Source organism: Sorex fumeus, unplaced genomic scaffold (genome assembly GCF_029834395.1).
Source record: "Sorex fumeus unplaced genomic scaffold, SorFum_2.1 ptg000051l, whole genome shotgun sequence".
Classification (NCBI taxonomy): Eukaryota; Metazoa; Chordata; class Mammalia; order Eulipotyphla; family Soricidae; genus Sorex; species Sorex fumeus.
The window spans coordinates 35,455,121-35,471,897 of NW_026606108.1; the positions used below are offsets into that span (position 1 = coordinate 35,455,121).

At 55.1% G+C, this 16,777-nt stretch overlaps 1 protein-coding gene across 1 annotated transcript in view; it reads left to right on the forward strand.

The window, feature by feature from the left end:
* TGFBI (transforming growth factor beta induced) overlaps window positions 1-16,777 on the forward strand; it is a 151,922-nt gene that overhangs the window by 9,799 nt on the left and 125,346 nt on the right. Inside the window, exons 3-12 of the mRNA XM_056124350.1 lie at window positions 4,696-4,760; window positions 6,505-6,665; window positions 6,863-7,027; window positions 7,279-7,425; window positions 9,160-9,301; window positions 12,136-12,348; window positions 12,945-13,082; window positions 13,682-13,827; window positions 14,446-14,582; window positions 16,075-16,205. Of these exons, the coding sequence (XP_055980325.1) occupies window positions 4,696-4,760; window positions 6,505-6,665; window positions 6,863-7,027; window positions 7,279-7,425; window positions 9,160-9,301; window positions 12,136-12,348; window positions 12,945-13,082; window positions 13,682-13,827; window positions 14,446-14,582; window positions 16,075-16,205 (1,445 nt within the window). The remainder of the gene's footprint in view (window positions 1-4,695; window positions 4,761-6,504; window positions 6,666-6,862; window positions 7,028-7,278; window positions 7,426-9,159; window positions 9,302-12,135; window positions 12,349-12,944; window positions 13,083-13,681; window positions 13,828-14,445; window positions 14,583-16,074; window positions 16,206-16,777) is intronic.

Consider the following 16,777-nt stretch of genomic DNA (forward strand, 5'->3'; position numbering starts at 1 on the left):
GAGTCACACTGTGGCCTTGTGTGGGGGAGTACCAGCCCACGTCCATGCGGAACAATGGGCTCCTCGGCTGGCTCAAGTGTGCTTCTGGTCACATGGAAGTGAGCACCACCCGGGGCCCGAGATGGTTAAGCTCAGCAGTGTTTGGGCCTGGTCTCTCTCGCCAGCGCCCAGGGGTGCTGAGACTGGCCTCTGGGTAGTTCACTCCTGTCCAGCAACCCTTCTTACCTCTAGTTGCCAAACCCCCAGGTACCCAGGGAAATTGAAGGGCATAGCAACTGAAACGCTACACACAAGCATGAAGGGCTGTAGTGCTGCAGTGACGGCTCATGTACATTCCTAGAGACTCTGTCTTCTCATTAACTGCCCTTGGCCCCAGGCAGTGGGTCAGTGGTGGGGTCTTTGGCCATGGATGGAAAGCTCTAGCAAGCCCCTCTGTAGAAATTTCAAATTTTCTACAGAGAAGATCAAGAATGGAGCTTCCCAGGCCAGCTGGGCTGTGAGCCTTGTCCAGCAGGGCAGGCTGCCCATGAACACGTGGATGTCTCAGAGACCTGTGTCTGTGTGTCTGTGTTTGCTTTGCCGTTCACTGGGGACGGGATGGAGGACAGATGGAGGAAGCGGCTCACCTTCTGTTACAGGAAACTGCTCTCTGAGCCGCGCCCACCCCACCTACTCGTGGACACTCATCCCAGCAGACAACAGCCGGGCTGGACCCAAAAATGCACTTGGAACGCGGGGATTGCTTTCACTTCTATTAACTCTTGGAAAAGAATTTGGGGAAGAGAAGAGCCAATAATTCTCCTTATCTAATCCAGAGTCAACATTTGGAGGGGAATGGCAGAGAGAGGCCTGATCGGCTCTATTCTTAGACCTCAGAGAAACGGTGTCCTTTTCCCAGCCCTGCCCTGAAGTGCACTTCTAAATTGGTCACCTTCCCTCACTTTCTTCCTCAAATTGTCCCCACTCAGGCAGCCAGAATTAGAAGGTGAGTGTAGCATTGCCTGAGAGGCGTGGCTCCCTCTGACTTGAGGTATTAAAGTTTCTGGGCTGTATCAGGCCGAGGAGAAGCCAGAGAACAGCTTATAGACTGACAGATCCGTCCTTTCTGTGAAGGGAAGACCAGGAACTGGGGGACATCTCAGCCTCACCCCACTCCCTGCCTCCCCTCCTTTCCTCTGCTTTTTCCAGAGAGAGGCTGGGGGCCCCTCAGAACACCTCACAGCTTCTGCTTCTCCTCAGGCTCCCGTGCAATGGCACACTGGGCTGAGGACTTGGTGCTCACCCACAAGGAGTGGCCATTGTCTTCTCTGTCTGCCATTCTCAGCTGCCCTTGGCTTTCAAGGAGTGGCCATGGGGGCCAGAGCAGCATGAAAAGCTGGGAAACACAAAAGCATCCCCACCCTGGCAGCACACTTCCCTCTCTCCCCACCCCCACCCCACATCCGCCCTTCTAGCAGCAGGGAGGGGCCATGGAGGTGAGTTCAAGAAGAGTGAGTGGGAGCGTGTTTGCAGAAAGAGGCGCTCTCTTCCAGGAAATATGCCTTTGTTGGGGAGGGCTGGTATGCACCACCTCAGCCCCCCACCCCTCCAGCACAGTGCAAGGTCACCCAGGCACTTCTCTGGTTGTGCTTCCTGGCCCCCATGGTCCCCAGGGTCATGCTCAGAGATGGGGTGTTTAGGTGACAGAACTCAGGACCAAGGCCCTCTCCCTTTCCCACAAGGCCACTTACTTCCCCAGCCTCCCAGGTATGTTTTGTGAGAGAAACTAGACTTTGAGGGCGTGACCCCATCTCTGTTCTCCTGCACCCCTGGCACTAGAGTTTTGGTACTTTTCAGAGAAAGCCCAGGACCCTCTGCCCGGGGTCCCTCCAGCCCTGTGGGCTTGAGGTTTGGAACTGTCCTAGTTTTAGCTAGGAGAAACCGGAAGCTGTCTCCTTCAGAAGGAGAAATAATCCCCCTGGAAATAATCTCGCTGGTTGGGAATGAGTGTGAATTTGGAAAGAACCAGAGTGCTCCCCGCGGTGAAACCTGACCCCACTTTAGAGGAGGAGGAGCAGAGAGAAGGTGCTTTCCAGTCCCCCTGCTGGCCCTTTGGGTCAGAGCTGACTTGAGTTTCCAAAGATTGGAAATGTGAGTCAATCCTGGGACCTCCCCAGCCCCGGTGTGGCCCTTGTCAGTACAGAGAGGAAAGAACTCAAAGTAACAGGAGCGGAGGGTGGGGAGGGAGATGGAAAGGGTAGGGCTGGGAAGGGTGGGTCTACTTGCTCCTGTGCACTCATTTCCGGGGGGGAGGGGGCTTTTAAAAAAATTTTTGTTTGATTGTGTTTGGGTCACACCCAGCTATGCTCAGGGGTTACTTCTGATTCTGCACTCAGGACTTACTGCTGGTGACGCTTGGAGGATCACAGGGAGAAACCAAGGATCTGAACCCACAAGACAAGTGCTCTGCCCACTGCATTATGGCCCTGGCCCTTTCTGGCCAAGGAACACAGATACCCCCCTTGGAGCTTGAGGGTCTCATCTAAGCACCCTCTGAAACCTACCCCAAGGACCGGTTTCATGGCAGGACTCATGGAGGCAGCCCTTCCTTTGCATGATAGACCATAAGCTCAGGGTGGGGGGTGAGGGAGCTCCCACTGCTGCTCCAGCACTTACATTTCCTTCCGCATCTGCTGCCTCGCTTCTGCAGATGTCACTGGATGTCCATGAGCGTCCCATGGGTGCAAAGCCCTCACAGTATGAAAGTCTGGGCTGAACCCTGTCCTAATGGGGTAGAGCTTTGGAAAAGGAAGAAGCGGGTGGCTGTGGCTGCCTGGGTGGGCTCACTGCTGAGCTGTGTGGGAACCAGGTGGGGGGCTCACGTACAGCTGTGAGGTAGCTGAAAATGGGCTTCCTGCAGGGCAGGCCTTTGCCTGAGTTTGCCCAGAACCTTGGGGTCCCCGAAACCTGTGCTACAGAGCCCCAAAGGGCAGTTCATGGGATGCGATGTGCTGGTCCGAATTGTATTGAGTGGCTGAGGTTTATCAAAGCTTAATACAGTAGATGGCCTTTTTGATTTTCCTCCAATGACAAGACGCTAAGACTAGCTGTTTCAGGCACTCCCCGCCCCGAGGATCATGAGGTCGTTGAACAGGGAGGAATGGGAAATACCTTCTCATATTTTTCCATTTGAAATCAGGCACAGGCTTTCATGGATTAAAAGTGTTCTAATTTTAAAGAGATTTAAAAATCAAATATCTTGATAAAATACATTTGGTTTTAACTCTGAGAGCTTTAGTGTTTGGGGCTTTGGGCCTCCCAAGTTGTGCTCTGGAGCCCAGAGGCCTCAGGAGTGATTCTCAGCCTGTCAGACCTAATGCTGGTCAGGCCTGGTGGTGCCTGGATGCCCCAGGCTGTCCCTGTAGGGCTCGGGGGTCGTATGGTGTGGGGGTAACCAACCCAAGACAGACACTTGCTGGGCATGCGCACTAATCTCCTTACTATCTACCAGGACTTGAAAACATTCTTTTTTTTTTAATTTTTAAAAAAAATGTTATTAGTGAAACACCATGAGGTACAGTTGTAGACTTACAATTTTTTGTGCTTGGGTTTCAGTTATACAATGATCAAGTACCCATCCCTCCACCAGTGCCCATTCTCCACCACCACGGGTCGCAGTATCCGTCCCACCCCCCATCCCCCCATCCCCCCAATCCCACCCTGCCTCTGTGGCAGGGCATTCCCTTTTGTTCTCTCTCTCCTTTTGGGTGTTGTGGTCTGCAAAAGAGGCATTGAGTGGCAATCATGTTTGGTCTATAGTCTACATTCAGCATGCTTCTCCCATCCTGGGAGGATCCTCCCAACACCCTTTATTTGGTGCTCCCTTCTCTATCTGAGCTTCCTTTTCCCCCTAGCACGTGTGGCTGGCCTCCAAGCCATGGAGCAAAATTCCTGGTACTAAGCTCGGCCACTCTTGGGTGTTAGTCTCCTATTTTGTTACTTTATGTTCCCCAGATGAATGCAATCTTTCTATGTCTGTCCCTCTCTTTCTGACTCATTTCGCTTAACATGATACTTTCCATGTAGTACCACTTGTCCGGTTGTCAAAACTGGGGATAATGCGGATTCATATATACCACTTCCACCTTTGCAATCCTTAGATCCAAGCAAGTGGTGGTGGGATCAGGTGTCAGGGCCCCTCCAGCTTTCCTGGCACATGACAGCTCTGTGCTTCCCAGATCAGGAATCTTCTGTTTTTGTTTGGGGCCACACCCAGCTGTACTCAGGGCTTACTCCTGGCTGAGCTCAGGGATCACTCTTGGTGGTGTTTGGGGTGCCCGAGGCCAAATCAGGGTTCCTCTGCAGCAAAGGAACCAGTTTGTTGCTGGGACTAGTTCTGGGGAAACAGCACAGCAGGAGACCGGAGCTGGCCACAGAGGGTCTGGCTAGTCCATGGCAGATAACGACAGGACTGGGTTCTGCCCGCTGCCACAGTGCTTTGACTCTGTACCAGTTGGGGTATGTAGATGACAGCACCAGTGGCAGAATTCTTCAGAGCCACAGGGAGAACTGCCAGGGCCCTGTGCTCAGCCCAGCGGAAGGGCCAACCCCCTGAGCTGAGTCTTATCTGGGCGCAGTTGTTTCACCTTAGAGAGGGGCCCAATGGCCTGTGAGGAGGGGAATCTGCCTAATCCAGCCTGTGTGCATCTCTTACAGCGTCATCAGTTACGAGTGCTGTCCTGGCTACGAGAAGGTCCCAGGAGAAAAGGGCTGTCCAGCAGGTGAGTGAGCCAGGCTTGTGGGCCTGGAGGGTGGGGAGAATCGGGAAACAGATGCACCCCCGGAAGACAGCAGCCCCCCCCCCCCCCCCCGTGTGCAGTCTCTGGGCTCTGTGGCAGCTGAGGAGGGAAGTTCCCAGCTGGTGTCCTGCTATGCTCCTTCCTACAGCAGCCTCAGTGAAGCTGGTGGAGCAGCCCCTGGCTCTCCCCTGCCTGCTCTCTCTGTCCCCCGACCCAGCTTCTGGCCTGACTAGCGCTGACTGGGAGAGATTCCCAAGGGCCCCTGCGTTTCTGAGCAGGTAGTATCGGCTCAGTCAGGCCTGGTCTGACTCTCCACAGTAGTCACACAACAGTGGTGCGTGGCCCTAGGAAGATGTCAGGAAGGGATATGGCTGGCCAGGAGTCTTGCCCAGTGCCTAGGGAGGGTACCAGAAGTGACTGGTCAGGCTCTCACCTTTAGCCCCACCTAGGACTTGTGACAGAGTCTTGGCAGTACGTCCAGAGTCATATGAAGGCTTACAGTGAAATGCTCGCTATTGTGTTTGAGGATGGGAGACAGAGTCAGGAAAGGAAGGTCTCAAGGAGGTAGTGGGTGGCATTTGTGGGAAAGATGGGGGCAAGGGAGTGGGGAAGGGAGATTGGCTCCACACACATCTCTAAAAACTGTGTCCAGGGGCTGGAGCGATAGTAGCACTGTAGCACTGTCCTCCCGTTGTTCATCGATTTTCTTGAGCGGACACCAGTAATGTCTCCATTGTGAGACTTGTTACTGTTTTTGGCATATCGAACACGTCAGGGGTAGCTTGCCAGGCTTTGCCATGTGGGCGGAATACTCTTGGTAGCTTGCTGGGCTCTCCAAGAGGGGCGGAGGAATCAAATCTAGGTCGGCCACGTGCAAGGCAAACGCCCTACCTGCTATGCTATTGCTCCGGCCCGGAGCGATAGTACATTTGATAAAGCTTTTGTCTTGCAGACATAGCCGACCGGGATTCAACCCCTGGAACCCCAGATAGTCAGTCCCCCGAGCCCTACCAGGAGTGACCCCTGAGTACAGAGCCAGGAGTAGGCCCTGAGCACCACCAATGTGACCCCCGACAACACTAATACATAAATAAATATAAATAAAATGAACACCCAGCTCATTGTGTGAGGGGGATGGCCATTCTAGGCTCCTAGAATAACATTTTAAATATGATTTCACAAAGTGCCATAAATATCATGAAGTTCTTTCTTCCTGATACCACCATTGGGAGGGAGCTATTCCCAGCCTCCAAGTGCATTTGTCAGGCTGGTCTGAATGAGGGGCCTGGTTCTGGCGTACGCCCTGACCGCTGCCCCTGAGTGGATGTGAAGTGGAGCTGTGCCCTGCCATGGCTCCCACCACACTGGGCTCGCACCACACTGGGACTCCGGGGCGGTTCGAAGAAAGCAGCCACGGTTACTGGGAGATAGTACAGCATGCCAGGAACATGCCTTGCATATGGCCTGCCCTGGTTTGATCCCTAGCAGACCTATCATGGTCCCCCGAGCATCTCCAGAACTGATTCTTGAGTGCAGAGCCCAGAGTAACCTTGCCTTGGGTGTAACCAAAAATACTTTATTAAAAACAGCGTGGCACAGGCTCACACTCTTTACCACAGATGGATGGACGACAGACATGCCAGGCAGACTGACAGAGGGTGTGGGTGGGGTCTAGCTGGAGAGGGCCGTCAGCTCCATCCTGCCTCTCTTTCTCCTGCCCGGGCAGCCCTGCCACTGTCAAATCTTTATGAGACCCTGGGAGTCGTGGGCTCAACCACCACTCAGCTGTACACAGACCGCACGGAGAAACTGAGGCCCGAGATGGAAGGGCCTGGCAGCTTTACCATCTTTGCCCCCAGCAACGAGGCCTGGGCAGCCCTGTCAGCGGTGAGACACCTCTTCCTCTGCTGTCATGGCCATCGCGGGGCCTATCTTGGGGGCTGCATGGTCACAGGGGATGGGGGACCCGAGGGGCAGGGCATAGCATGGAGTGCTCGGGAAGAGCCAGGGCTTAGTTGGCTTCCCAGGGTGGCCTCTCAAGGGCTGGGGTCAGCATCCCCCTGCTCACAATCCCGCCCTTTCAGGAAGTGCTGGACTCTCTGGTCAGCAACATCAACATCGAGCTACTGAACGCCCTCCGCTACCACATGGTGGACAGGCGGGTGCTGACGGACGAGATGAAGCACGGCACGATCCTCACCTCCATGTACCAGAACTCGGGCATCCAGATCCACCACTATCCCAATGGGGTAGGGAGCCCCCACCCTCAGCAGGGCCCGCTGGCCTACTGTCCTCCCCTCTGCCCTGCACCCACGGGTGGGGGCTGGGTTTTGGTGTTGATCTTGCAATTCAGGTCGAAAGACGGATGTTGGCCTCTGTCCCCTTGGGTCCTCTCCCCCTCTTCTTTCCCTCCCCTCTCCCCATGTTCTATCCTCTCCCGGGCCTGCATCACACCTGGAACCCATCACCCCCTCACCTGCCCCTGTTTGTCACCGGGCAGATTGTCACGGTCAACTGCGCCCGGCTGCTGAAGGCTGACCACCATGCCACCAACGGTGTGGTGCACCTTATTGACAAGGTCATCTCCACCACCACCAACAACATCCAGCAGATCGTGGAGATCGAGGACACTTTTGAAACCCTGCGGGTGAGTGGGCACATGCGGCCTCCCGAAAGAATGTCTCCATGTTGGCAGCATCCAGGGGACGTCAGCAAGTTTCCTGGAACGGCCCAGGCAGGAGGAGGATCCACTGGTTGGTCGTGGCTCCGCCCAGTGCTCCTGGGCCTGTCCTGGTCCCATGCCTTTACTTCCCTGGCTTGCTGGGAGTGCTCAGTGGTTTCCTTTTTTGTTTTATTTTGGGCCACACCCAGCGATGCACAGGGCTTATTCTTGGCTCTGCACTCAGGGATCCCTCCTGGCAGTGCTCAGGGAATCACTTGTAGCACCAGCTTTGAACCTGGGTCAGCTGCATGCAAAATAAACTGTGCTTTTCACCTCTGTGCTTTCTCTCCTGCCTCTCAGGATTTTCTTGCTGCAGGAGGCAGAGTACTAGGAGTCCTGGGTACAAGAGGCTATCTTGGGGTTCCAGAAAGTGGAAGGGCCCTTCCTCCCACACATGTGAGACTTTAGGACGCTTGGGTGCCTGCCACAGGACCCCCAACTATTGCAGGAGCCAGACCCATGTGTCCTTGGAACCCAGAGCAGAGGAAGCCCCTGTTGTGATCCCAGGGGTTTGGGGGCTGGACTTCCAGTGGGCTCTGGGGCTCCTGGGCCTCCCCGTGCCCAGAACCATCTGTCTCCCAGCAGACAAAGCAGGGAGCGGGGGCATACCTCTTGGCTCTGTCAAGGGGGGAAGTGCGAGCCGCTGCCCTGTCAGGGGTTTTGCTCTGGTTCCGGGAAAACTTCCTGACCACAGGATACTAAGTGGGAGGGCGGGTTCCTCCCCTGGAGATCTCCAACACAGAGCGGCAAACATGGGCCAGCCTGGCACTGACGAGATGCAGGATCCTAGCTCTTTCCCTCCCCTGCTTTCCTTTTTATTTTTTTTTAAGTAGTTATGTCAATTTTTTCCCCCTGCCCCTGCCTTCTCTTCTCTGGGGTCTGTAGGCAGTGGAGTCCCAGCAAGTTGGGGGCACGTCTGGACTATCAGCCATTGATCCCCACAGAGCAGCCTCCTTTCACCATTGCAGTTGAGCAAACTCCTTTCCCTTCTTCCTTTTTGGCCCCCCTTGCACCCTTTCCCCTTAGCACACACATCCTTGTCTAGTGCTAGCTAGTCCCCCTAAGTGGCCACAGCACAGACACACTGCCAGTCTTCACTCGCCTCAACCTGGGGAAACAGACGAGAGCCATACCGGCAGGATGGCCTTTGACGGTCACTGAAATCTGTGAACAAGAGTGAGGCAGGTGAACAGGGACCAGGCGCTAGGTCAGGAACAGACCCTCAAGACACGATGGCTTTGGAGCTGAGGATTGGGGAGACCAGGCAGAGGAAGGGACAAAAGGAAAGGCCCAGAAGCAGACTCGGCAGATGGAAGGCACCTGGTGTCAGAGGGAGGAGCACACAGACAGAAAAAGAGGAAAAGCTAGCTTGCAAGCCTGGGTAATGGGCTGCGTCTCCTCAGGTATGGCAGGGGAACAGGTCCATGTCAAGCTGCCTTCCTTGCTTTGTCAAGGCCCTGAAAAAGAACAGGAGTCAGAGGAGCAAAGGGTGGGGTGGAGGCTGGGGTCAGAGGGCAAAGGCAGGCAGTGGGCAGGAAGGAGCTAGGGACTGAGAGGCATCCACGTGGCTTGGCGCTCAGATACATAAAGACCATGGTGGTTGCCATGAGACGGGATCTGGGTCAGGAGACGGAATACCTGCCTCTGCTCTCCCCCCAGGCTGCTGTGGCTGCAGCGGGTCTCAACACAGTGCTCGAGGGAGATGGCCAGTACACTCTCCTGGCCCCCACCAATGAGGCCTTCGAGAAGATCCCCACTGAGACCTTGAACCGGATTCTAGGCGATCCAGACGCGCTGAGAGGTGAGCGCCCCCTGCTGGGAGTGGCCAGACTGAGCCCGAGGCCCCTTGGGCCTCTCAGATAGGCCCACCTGCCCGCCTGGCCCCTGGCTCTTCACCAGCCCTCTGTGGCCCTGCAGAGCCCAGGGTGAGCCCCATCTGTGGGCAGGATGGAGTTAATCCACCTTTGCAGACCCAGCTGCACTGAGGAAGCAGCCAGAGCTGGAGGCCCAAAGCAGGTGCTGGCCAGACTCAGGGAGTATTAGAGGCCCATGGGTGCAGCTGGGCTGCAGCTCAGAGCCTGGGGGAGAAGGAGCAGACACCTGCATGCTGGAAGTGGAACCCCCACCGCCCCTCAAGCCTGGGCCTTATGGGTCACATGAGATGCAGTAACACCTGTAATCTTTGGGCTCGTGGAGGCCTTTCAGGGCTCATGCTTCACGTGTAGGAGGCCCTGAGTTCTAAACCCAGTACTCCATTGCCTCTGTCTCCCAGGAAATGTGTAACAGACAACTCCTGTTTTGTTTGTTTGTTATTGCGCCATACTCCGTAGTGCTCAGGACTTCATTTTGGCTCATCACTCTGAGGGCCAGGAAGGGCCCGGGGTGGGGACCAGATGTGGTGCCTAGAATTGAATCTGGGTCATCCACACGCAAAGACAAGTGCCTAAACTCATATATTACCTATTTCATTTGGAACAAGAGCCCTCACCCAGGGCTGTTGCCACAGGCTGGCATCAGAGTGCCCAGCCCGGCGCCCCTTTGGACAGCCGACTTCCGGCTCTGGCTGTGCTTCTCCAAGGCCCAGCAGGTTACTCCTAGCTCTTCTTTCCCCCACTTTCCTGTCCCGAGAAATGAGTGTCCCTCAAAGCAGCGGTCAGCTGTGTGGGGGCAGTGTCTCAGGCTGTCGGTACTTCTGGCCACTTCCTCTGTGTGGGGAAGTAGGGCTCCAGATCCCACACACAGCTGAAACTCAGAACGAAACTTGTCTCAGTTTAGGGCCAGGAGCCCTGGGGGCAGTAGCCAGGGCCTTGCTGTGTCTAGCGGGGCCAGGATCACCCTCTGGGTGGCTCCTTGTCCTTTACCCAGTGCCTCAGCCCCTGCCTTGTCCCTCAATGGTGCCTGGATGCATAAATTCATGGATGTGCGATTTACAGACGTGGTGAGTGAGTGACTGAGACCAGAGGGACTGAATGCCACCCCCAGCCCTGGAGGCACTAGGTGACACAGACCTTGGCATCTGGGTGAAACAAACAAGCAGCAGTGTGCCCATAATTCGTCCCTTGATAGCATTCCATCTCTTCGACCATTTTTACAGAAGGTCAAAGCTCCTCGGATTAACTCCTTTTGAGGCTGGAGCGATAGCACAGCGGTAGGGCGTTTGCCTTGCGCGTGGCCAGCCCGGCCAAGATGGGTTCGATTCTTCCACCCCTCTCAGAGAGCCTGGCAAGCAACTAAGAGTATCTTGCCCTCACGGCAAAGCCTGGCAAGCTACCCGTGACATATTTGATATGCCGAACACAGTAACAACAAGTTTCACAATGGAGACGTTACTGGGCCTGCTCGAACAAATCAATGAACAATGAGAGGACAGTGTTACAGTGATACAGAGGTTTTCCCTTCTCCATGACCTTGGAGCACTTCCCAATGACAAATAGTTTCTCAGCATCTCCTCTGTTGTCAGGCTCTGTGCAGGGCTATAGATCTTCAAGGTTTAGTTTTTAATGGGGTGGTAGGAGCTCCCCTGAGTGATTCTCAGGGGTTAGGGGCCATTTGTAGTGAAAGTCTCCCCACTCAGTAGGTGTCCAGTGCTCAGGCCTGAGGGTGCAGTGCTGCTCAGACTGGCAGTGCCCTACCCCATCAGGGCTGGACCTGGGAATGCTGGGTGGGGGAGGGAGTGCATGTGGTGCCAGGGCATGCATATATGTCCCCCCTAATACTGTGCTGTCTGCCCTGAATTTCAAGCCATCTTTAAGTCAGCCTTAGATGATGAAATGAATTTTTTTCTTTTTTTTATCCTCGTTGTTACTGTGTTTGGCATATCGAATACTCTCGGTAGCTTGCCGGGCTCTCCGAGAGGGGCGGAGGAATCGAACTCGGGTTGGCCATGTTGGCCGCTTGTAAGGTGAACGCCCTACCGCTGTGCTATCACTCCAAACACAGTAACAACAAAGTCTCCAATGGAGATGTTACTGGGCCTGCTCGAGCAAATCGACGATTAACGGGAGGGCCTTTACCTTTACCTTTACCTTTTTATCCTCAAGTCACTGTGAGATACACAGTTAGAAGGCTGTTCATGATTGCGTTTCACTCATGCAACGATCCAACACTCATCCCTCTACCAGTGTCCATTTCCCACTGCCAATGACCCCTGCTTTCCTCCTGCCCACCCACCCCATGACTTTATGGCAGGCACTTTCTCTTTCTCTCTCTCTCCTCTCTCTCTCTCTCTCTCAATGAACGTAATTTTTTTTTTTTTGCTTTTTGGGTCACACCCAGCTATGCTCAGGGGTTACTCCTGGCTCTGCTTAGAAATCACTCCTGGCATTCCTTGGAGGAGCACTTGGGATGCAGGGAATTAAACCCAGTTCCACCGCATGCAAGGCAAACGTTCTACCCGCTTTACTGTTGCTCCAGCCCCTGAACACAAATTCTTATCTCTGCTAGATGAGGCTGTTGATACCCAGAGACTGAATGTCTTACCCAGAATCCACTGCTAGGACGCGACTGACTGGGGGAGCTCTGTGAGAGTCCCGTGGATTCCAGTGGGTGACAGGCAGGAAGGGAGGAGGACTTGGGCCCTGTGGAGGGGTGGCTGGAGGGACCCTCACCTACCCGCCCCCACCGTCATCCCTTCAGACCTGTTGAACAACCACATCCTGAAGTCGGCCATGTGTGCCGAGGCCATCGTGGCAGGGCTGTCCATGGAGACCCTGGGGGGCAACACGCTGGAGGTGGGCTGCAGCGGAGATATGCTCACCATCAACGGCAAAGCCATCATCTCCAACAAAGACATCCTGGCCACGAATGGCGTGATCCACTTCATCGACGAGCTGCTCATCCCAGATTCGGGTAGGTCAGGCTGCTCAGTGCGGTGAGGGGGAAGCTGGGGGCACGCCACAGCAGGTGTGGGGAGAGCTGTACAGCATCCCAACAGGCTCCTGGGAGGTCTGTGGGCACAAGCAGGCAGCAAGGGCCTCTGGCTGACCTCAGCATGTCCAAGCCAGCCCTGAGCACTGGCCCGGGAGAACTCGTTTCCAGCTCATGTGCTCAGCTCCCAGCCTCATTCAGATTTCCACGGTGGTCATCTGCCTGTCCGTGGAGGGATTTCATGGGCAAACAGCAAATGCAAGCCTCACTATTGTCCAGGCATGGAGATGCAGACAAGACTGCCTTCACCCCCAGCATGGACCGCGAGCGCCCCCACCACAGCTGTGGGTCGGGGGGCAGAGGCCGAGGCGCCCTGCCCTGCTCCTCCCACCCATGCAATTTTCTGGGCCACGGTTCCCCCGATGACACAAGCCCGCGGTGGCCCAGCGGTGTCCAGAAGGGCTGTTGACTTCACAGGGTGACATTCCTGCTGCTGCGTGTCACACTTCGGGCTGGACAAATGGTCAACGAAAACAGAATTTTTAACTTTTGAAACCCGTTTTGCTTTTCCCCCACAGCCAAGACTCTGTTTGAGTTGGCTGCCGAGTCTGATGTCTCCACCACCATGGACCTCTTCCGCCAGGCCGGCCTCAGCACTCACCTCTCCGGCAGTGAGCGCGTGACTCTCCTGGCCCCCCTGAACTCTGTCTTCAAAGGTAACCTGGGCGGGGAGAGGGGGCAGAGGCAGCTCTGTTGGTTTCCTTCTAACCATGCCACCGTACCCTCCACCACAGACTCCCCAATTTACAGCACCCCTTAGAATCTTAGCACTTCCACCCCCTCCGATGGAAACTCACGTGTGGCTTTGTCAGGAGCTGCTGCTATTGCATTTGGCAGAGCAGAAAATGCAACTGGGGGCGCTCAGTCCTCAGGTCACCTGCATTTCATCAGGATAGCAGAGCTGTCCCTCACCTTCTGAGCGTTGAGGTCTGTGGCCCGTGGGCTAGAACGGAGGTTGGAGTCAGGGTACAGCTCACCACAGCTATCGAGCGGGAACAAAAAGGGCCACATGCTCCTGTGTCACCCCATGCCAAACTCCAAGCATCCTCGGTTAGTTAGACTTTTTTGTTTGTTTTTGAATCAGAAGAAGACGGCAGATGTTAAGGAGGCTTGGCAGACCCCTCTGATTTCCCAATCCCCATCTGCAGATAAGGGGGTGGAGCTTTTTGCCCCATTCCCTGGCTGCGTGCACTTCTGCTCCCCGCCTTCCTTCCCCAGCTCATGCCTGGCCTCCTGCCCGCACCTTCTCTTGCAGATGGGATCCCTCCCGCGGATGCCCCAACTAAGAATTTGCTTCTCAACCACCTGGTTAAAGACCAGCTGGCCTCCAAGTACCTGTACCATGGGCAGACTCTGGATACCCTGGGAGGCAAAAAACTGAGAGTGTTTGTGTATCGGAATGTAAGTGCAAGGCCCTCAGCCCCAGTCCTTCAAGGTCTCAGCACCAAGGCCCAGAGCTGGGTCAGTGTTTCTGAGCTCCAAGCCTGGGGCTCCCTGGATGGGAGGGATTTGTGCAGAGTCTCTCTGAGGTCAAGCAGGAATCTGCGGAAGGATTCGCCTTTCCTGTTCTTTGTTGGGAAGGTCTTTGGGGAAGATCCACACCCCAGCCTAGGACAAGGGGGTCAGTAGTCCACCTGGAGCTCAGAGGAGAGGACAAAGAAGAGGGGAGGAGTTTGAATCCTTCACCTATGAGAGGAGAAGCCTCCTTCACCGACAAGGGCTAGAAAATAACCCAGTACATGTGTCTGGACCGCACTGGCCCCACTTGGCCAGATCACATTGTCACAAAATCAGCAGGCATCGTTGTTGTCACCAGGTCCACTCTCTTGGGGCCTCTGTGATGGTTCTTTCCAGAGAGACACTGTTTTTACCCCTTTGCTGGAGGAAATACAACATTTCCTCCCGCAGACCCACCGCAGTGTTCACGGATGTTTGTGAATGGTGCTGCAGACACACCCCAGGCATATCAGCAGGTCCTGCCATGGGGTGATGGGCCCTCTCTCTGACCCCTCCTGCCAGAGCTTGTGTATCGAGAACAGCTGCATTGCTGCCCATGACAAGAGAGGGCGCTATGGGACGCTGTTCACCATGGACCGGGTGCTGACCCCTCCCATGGGAACCGTCATGGATGTCCTGAAGGGTGACAGTCGCTTCAGGTAAGGCCACTGTCCCTCCCGTGAGCCCGTGTTGGGGCAGGGAACTGGGTGGGGCTGGGTGTCAAGCCCCCCTCTTACTCTGTGGTGCAGTGAATTTCAGGGGCATTGTTCTGACCTTGTGGGCATGACATGTGGAAGCAGTTTTCTTCTGTGTGTAGTCCCAACCATGAGGAACAGGGAGGAAAGTGAATTTTAAATTTGTTTCAGTTTAAAGTTTAATGAGGTCTGGGGGGCACCCCCAGCAGTGTTCGGAAGCTGTTCCAGGCTCTGAGCTCAGGAATCACTCCCTGACGATTCTTATGGGATACTGGGCATAGAGCCTGAGTCTGCCATGTGTCAGGGGATGCCTACCCACTGGACTGTCTCTGGCCCCGGGGCCTGTCTGTGTAGGGTCCTTTCCAAGCAGGCGGCTAGTCTCTGTTTCCAAGGCCGCTCAGTGCCAGGGATAAAACTCTGGGCCTTGTGCAAACAAAGTACTTGCTTTCTTTTCTGAGGCTTTTTAAACTTGTGTCCACTTACCAGCCCCTCCTTTTTTGTTTTTGTTTTTGGGTCACACCAATGGTGCTCAGGGTTTAGAGGATACTTGGGAGTACTGAGGACCAAACGCAGGTCAGCTGTGTTGCAAGACAAGTGCCTTAACCCTTTTACTTTCTCTCCAGCCTCTTGCAACCCTTTTTTTTTTAACAAAAGATATTTTATATGCCCCCAGGTGTATAAAATAGGTATAGAAACAATCACTGATAACATGTTCAACTTATTTTAAAACAAATATTCATGGGATCAGAGAGAATAGTACACAGGAAGGCGTTTGTCTTGCACGCGGCCAACCTGGGTTTGATCCCTGGCACCCCACATAGTTCCCAGAGCACTGCCAGGAGTGACTCCTGAGTGCAGAACCAGGAGTAAGCTGGGTGTAGGCCGCAAACAAAACAAAACCCAAAAAAATGTTTTCATGACCCCCTACATTCAGTTGTGATCCCATGATTTAAGAAGCTACGTGCTCTGCCTCTTGTGCTAACATCCCAGCCCCAGAATTGCTTTTTTTTTGGTCACCAAACTATAAGGAAAGCACCCAGCAGAGGGCACTGGTTTGGGGTGCTGTCTCACTGTCTGCAGTGTGGGCTTTCACCCCTTCTCACCCTACCCTACCCCACCCTGTTTCTCTCATTCCTCACTCTGCACCCTCCTCTTCAGCTGGCTGCTTCACCCCTAGGTGCTGTCCCTTGGTGTGTCTCCTTTGCATAGGTACCCAGGACACCACCCACCCTGGTTCTCCCAGGAATCCTCTGACCTCATCTACCTCTTTACCCTTGACCCTGACCTTTGACCTCTGGCTTCTGGCCAGTCAGCTGAACTTGGCCCCTGATGGCAAGAGCAGCTGCCTGGAACCTGCCCCTCTTTGTACCTGGATTGAGGGGTGGGCCTGCAAGCCCCGAGTGCCACTGCTCCACCCTGCCCCAAGCAGGTGACCCCCCACCCCCTGTGTCCACAGCATGCTGGTGACCGCCATCCAGTCTGCCGGGCTGACAGAGATGCTCAACCGGGAAGGGGGGTACACCATCTTTGCTCCCACGAATGATGCCTTCCAAGCCATGCCCCCGGAAGAACTGAACAAGCTCATGGGTAAAGAGGCCTGCTGCAGGATGCGCTCAACTGCTCTAAGCTAGGGGTCCCCCATTGTTCACAGATGGGTGGGTGTAGTGCAGGGAAGCGGCCAAGGGCGCCCTCCAGGAAGAGGGGCGCTGTGGAGGAGGGTCCAGGCAGCTGCACCAGAATCTGACCGGGGGCTTCCACACATCTCCGCCCCCCTCACCCCCACAGTTGCCCGCCTGTCTCTGATGGCATGTGGTCAAGGGAGAGTGTGTGTGTGAGGGGGGAGGGGTGTTCGGAGCCATCAGCTTCCCCAGGCCCCAAACAAGGCAGAGAAGGGCTGAGAGGAAGTGGACAGAGTCAGGCCAGCACTGCAGCTGATTGCCAATGACAGTGGGACTGTCTCTCAGGAGGGGAGACGTTGCCCTTGACCGGCTTGGGGCTCTGGAAACTCAGCCATGGAGAAGCCAGAGAGGGGGTGAGAATGTGCGCTCCCGGATGACCTGAAGACTCCAGCCCCTCCAACCCCGGCTCTGCCACTTCCACTCTGAGTGGCCTCTCAAAAGTCATTTGTCCCCTGTGGACTCAGTGTCCCCCTGTAGAAA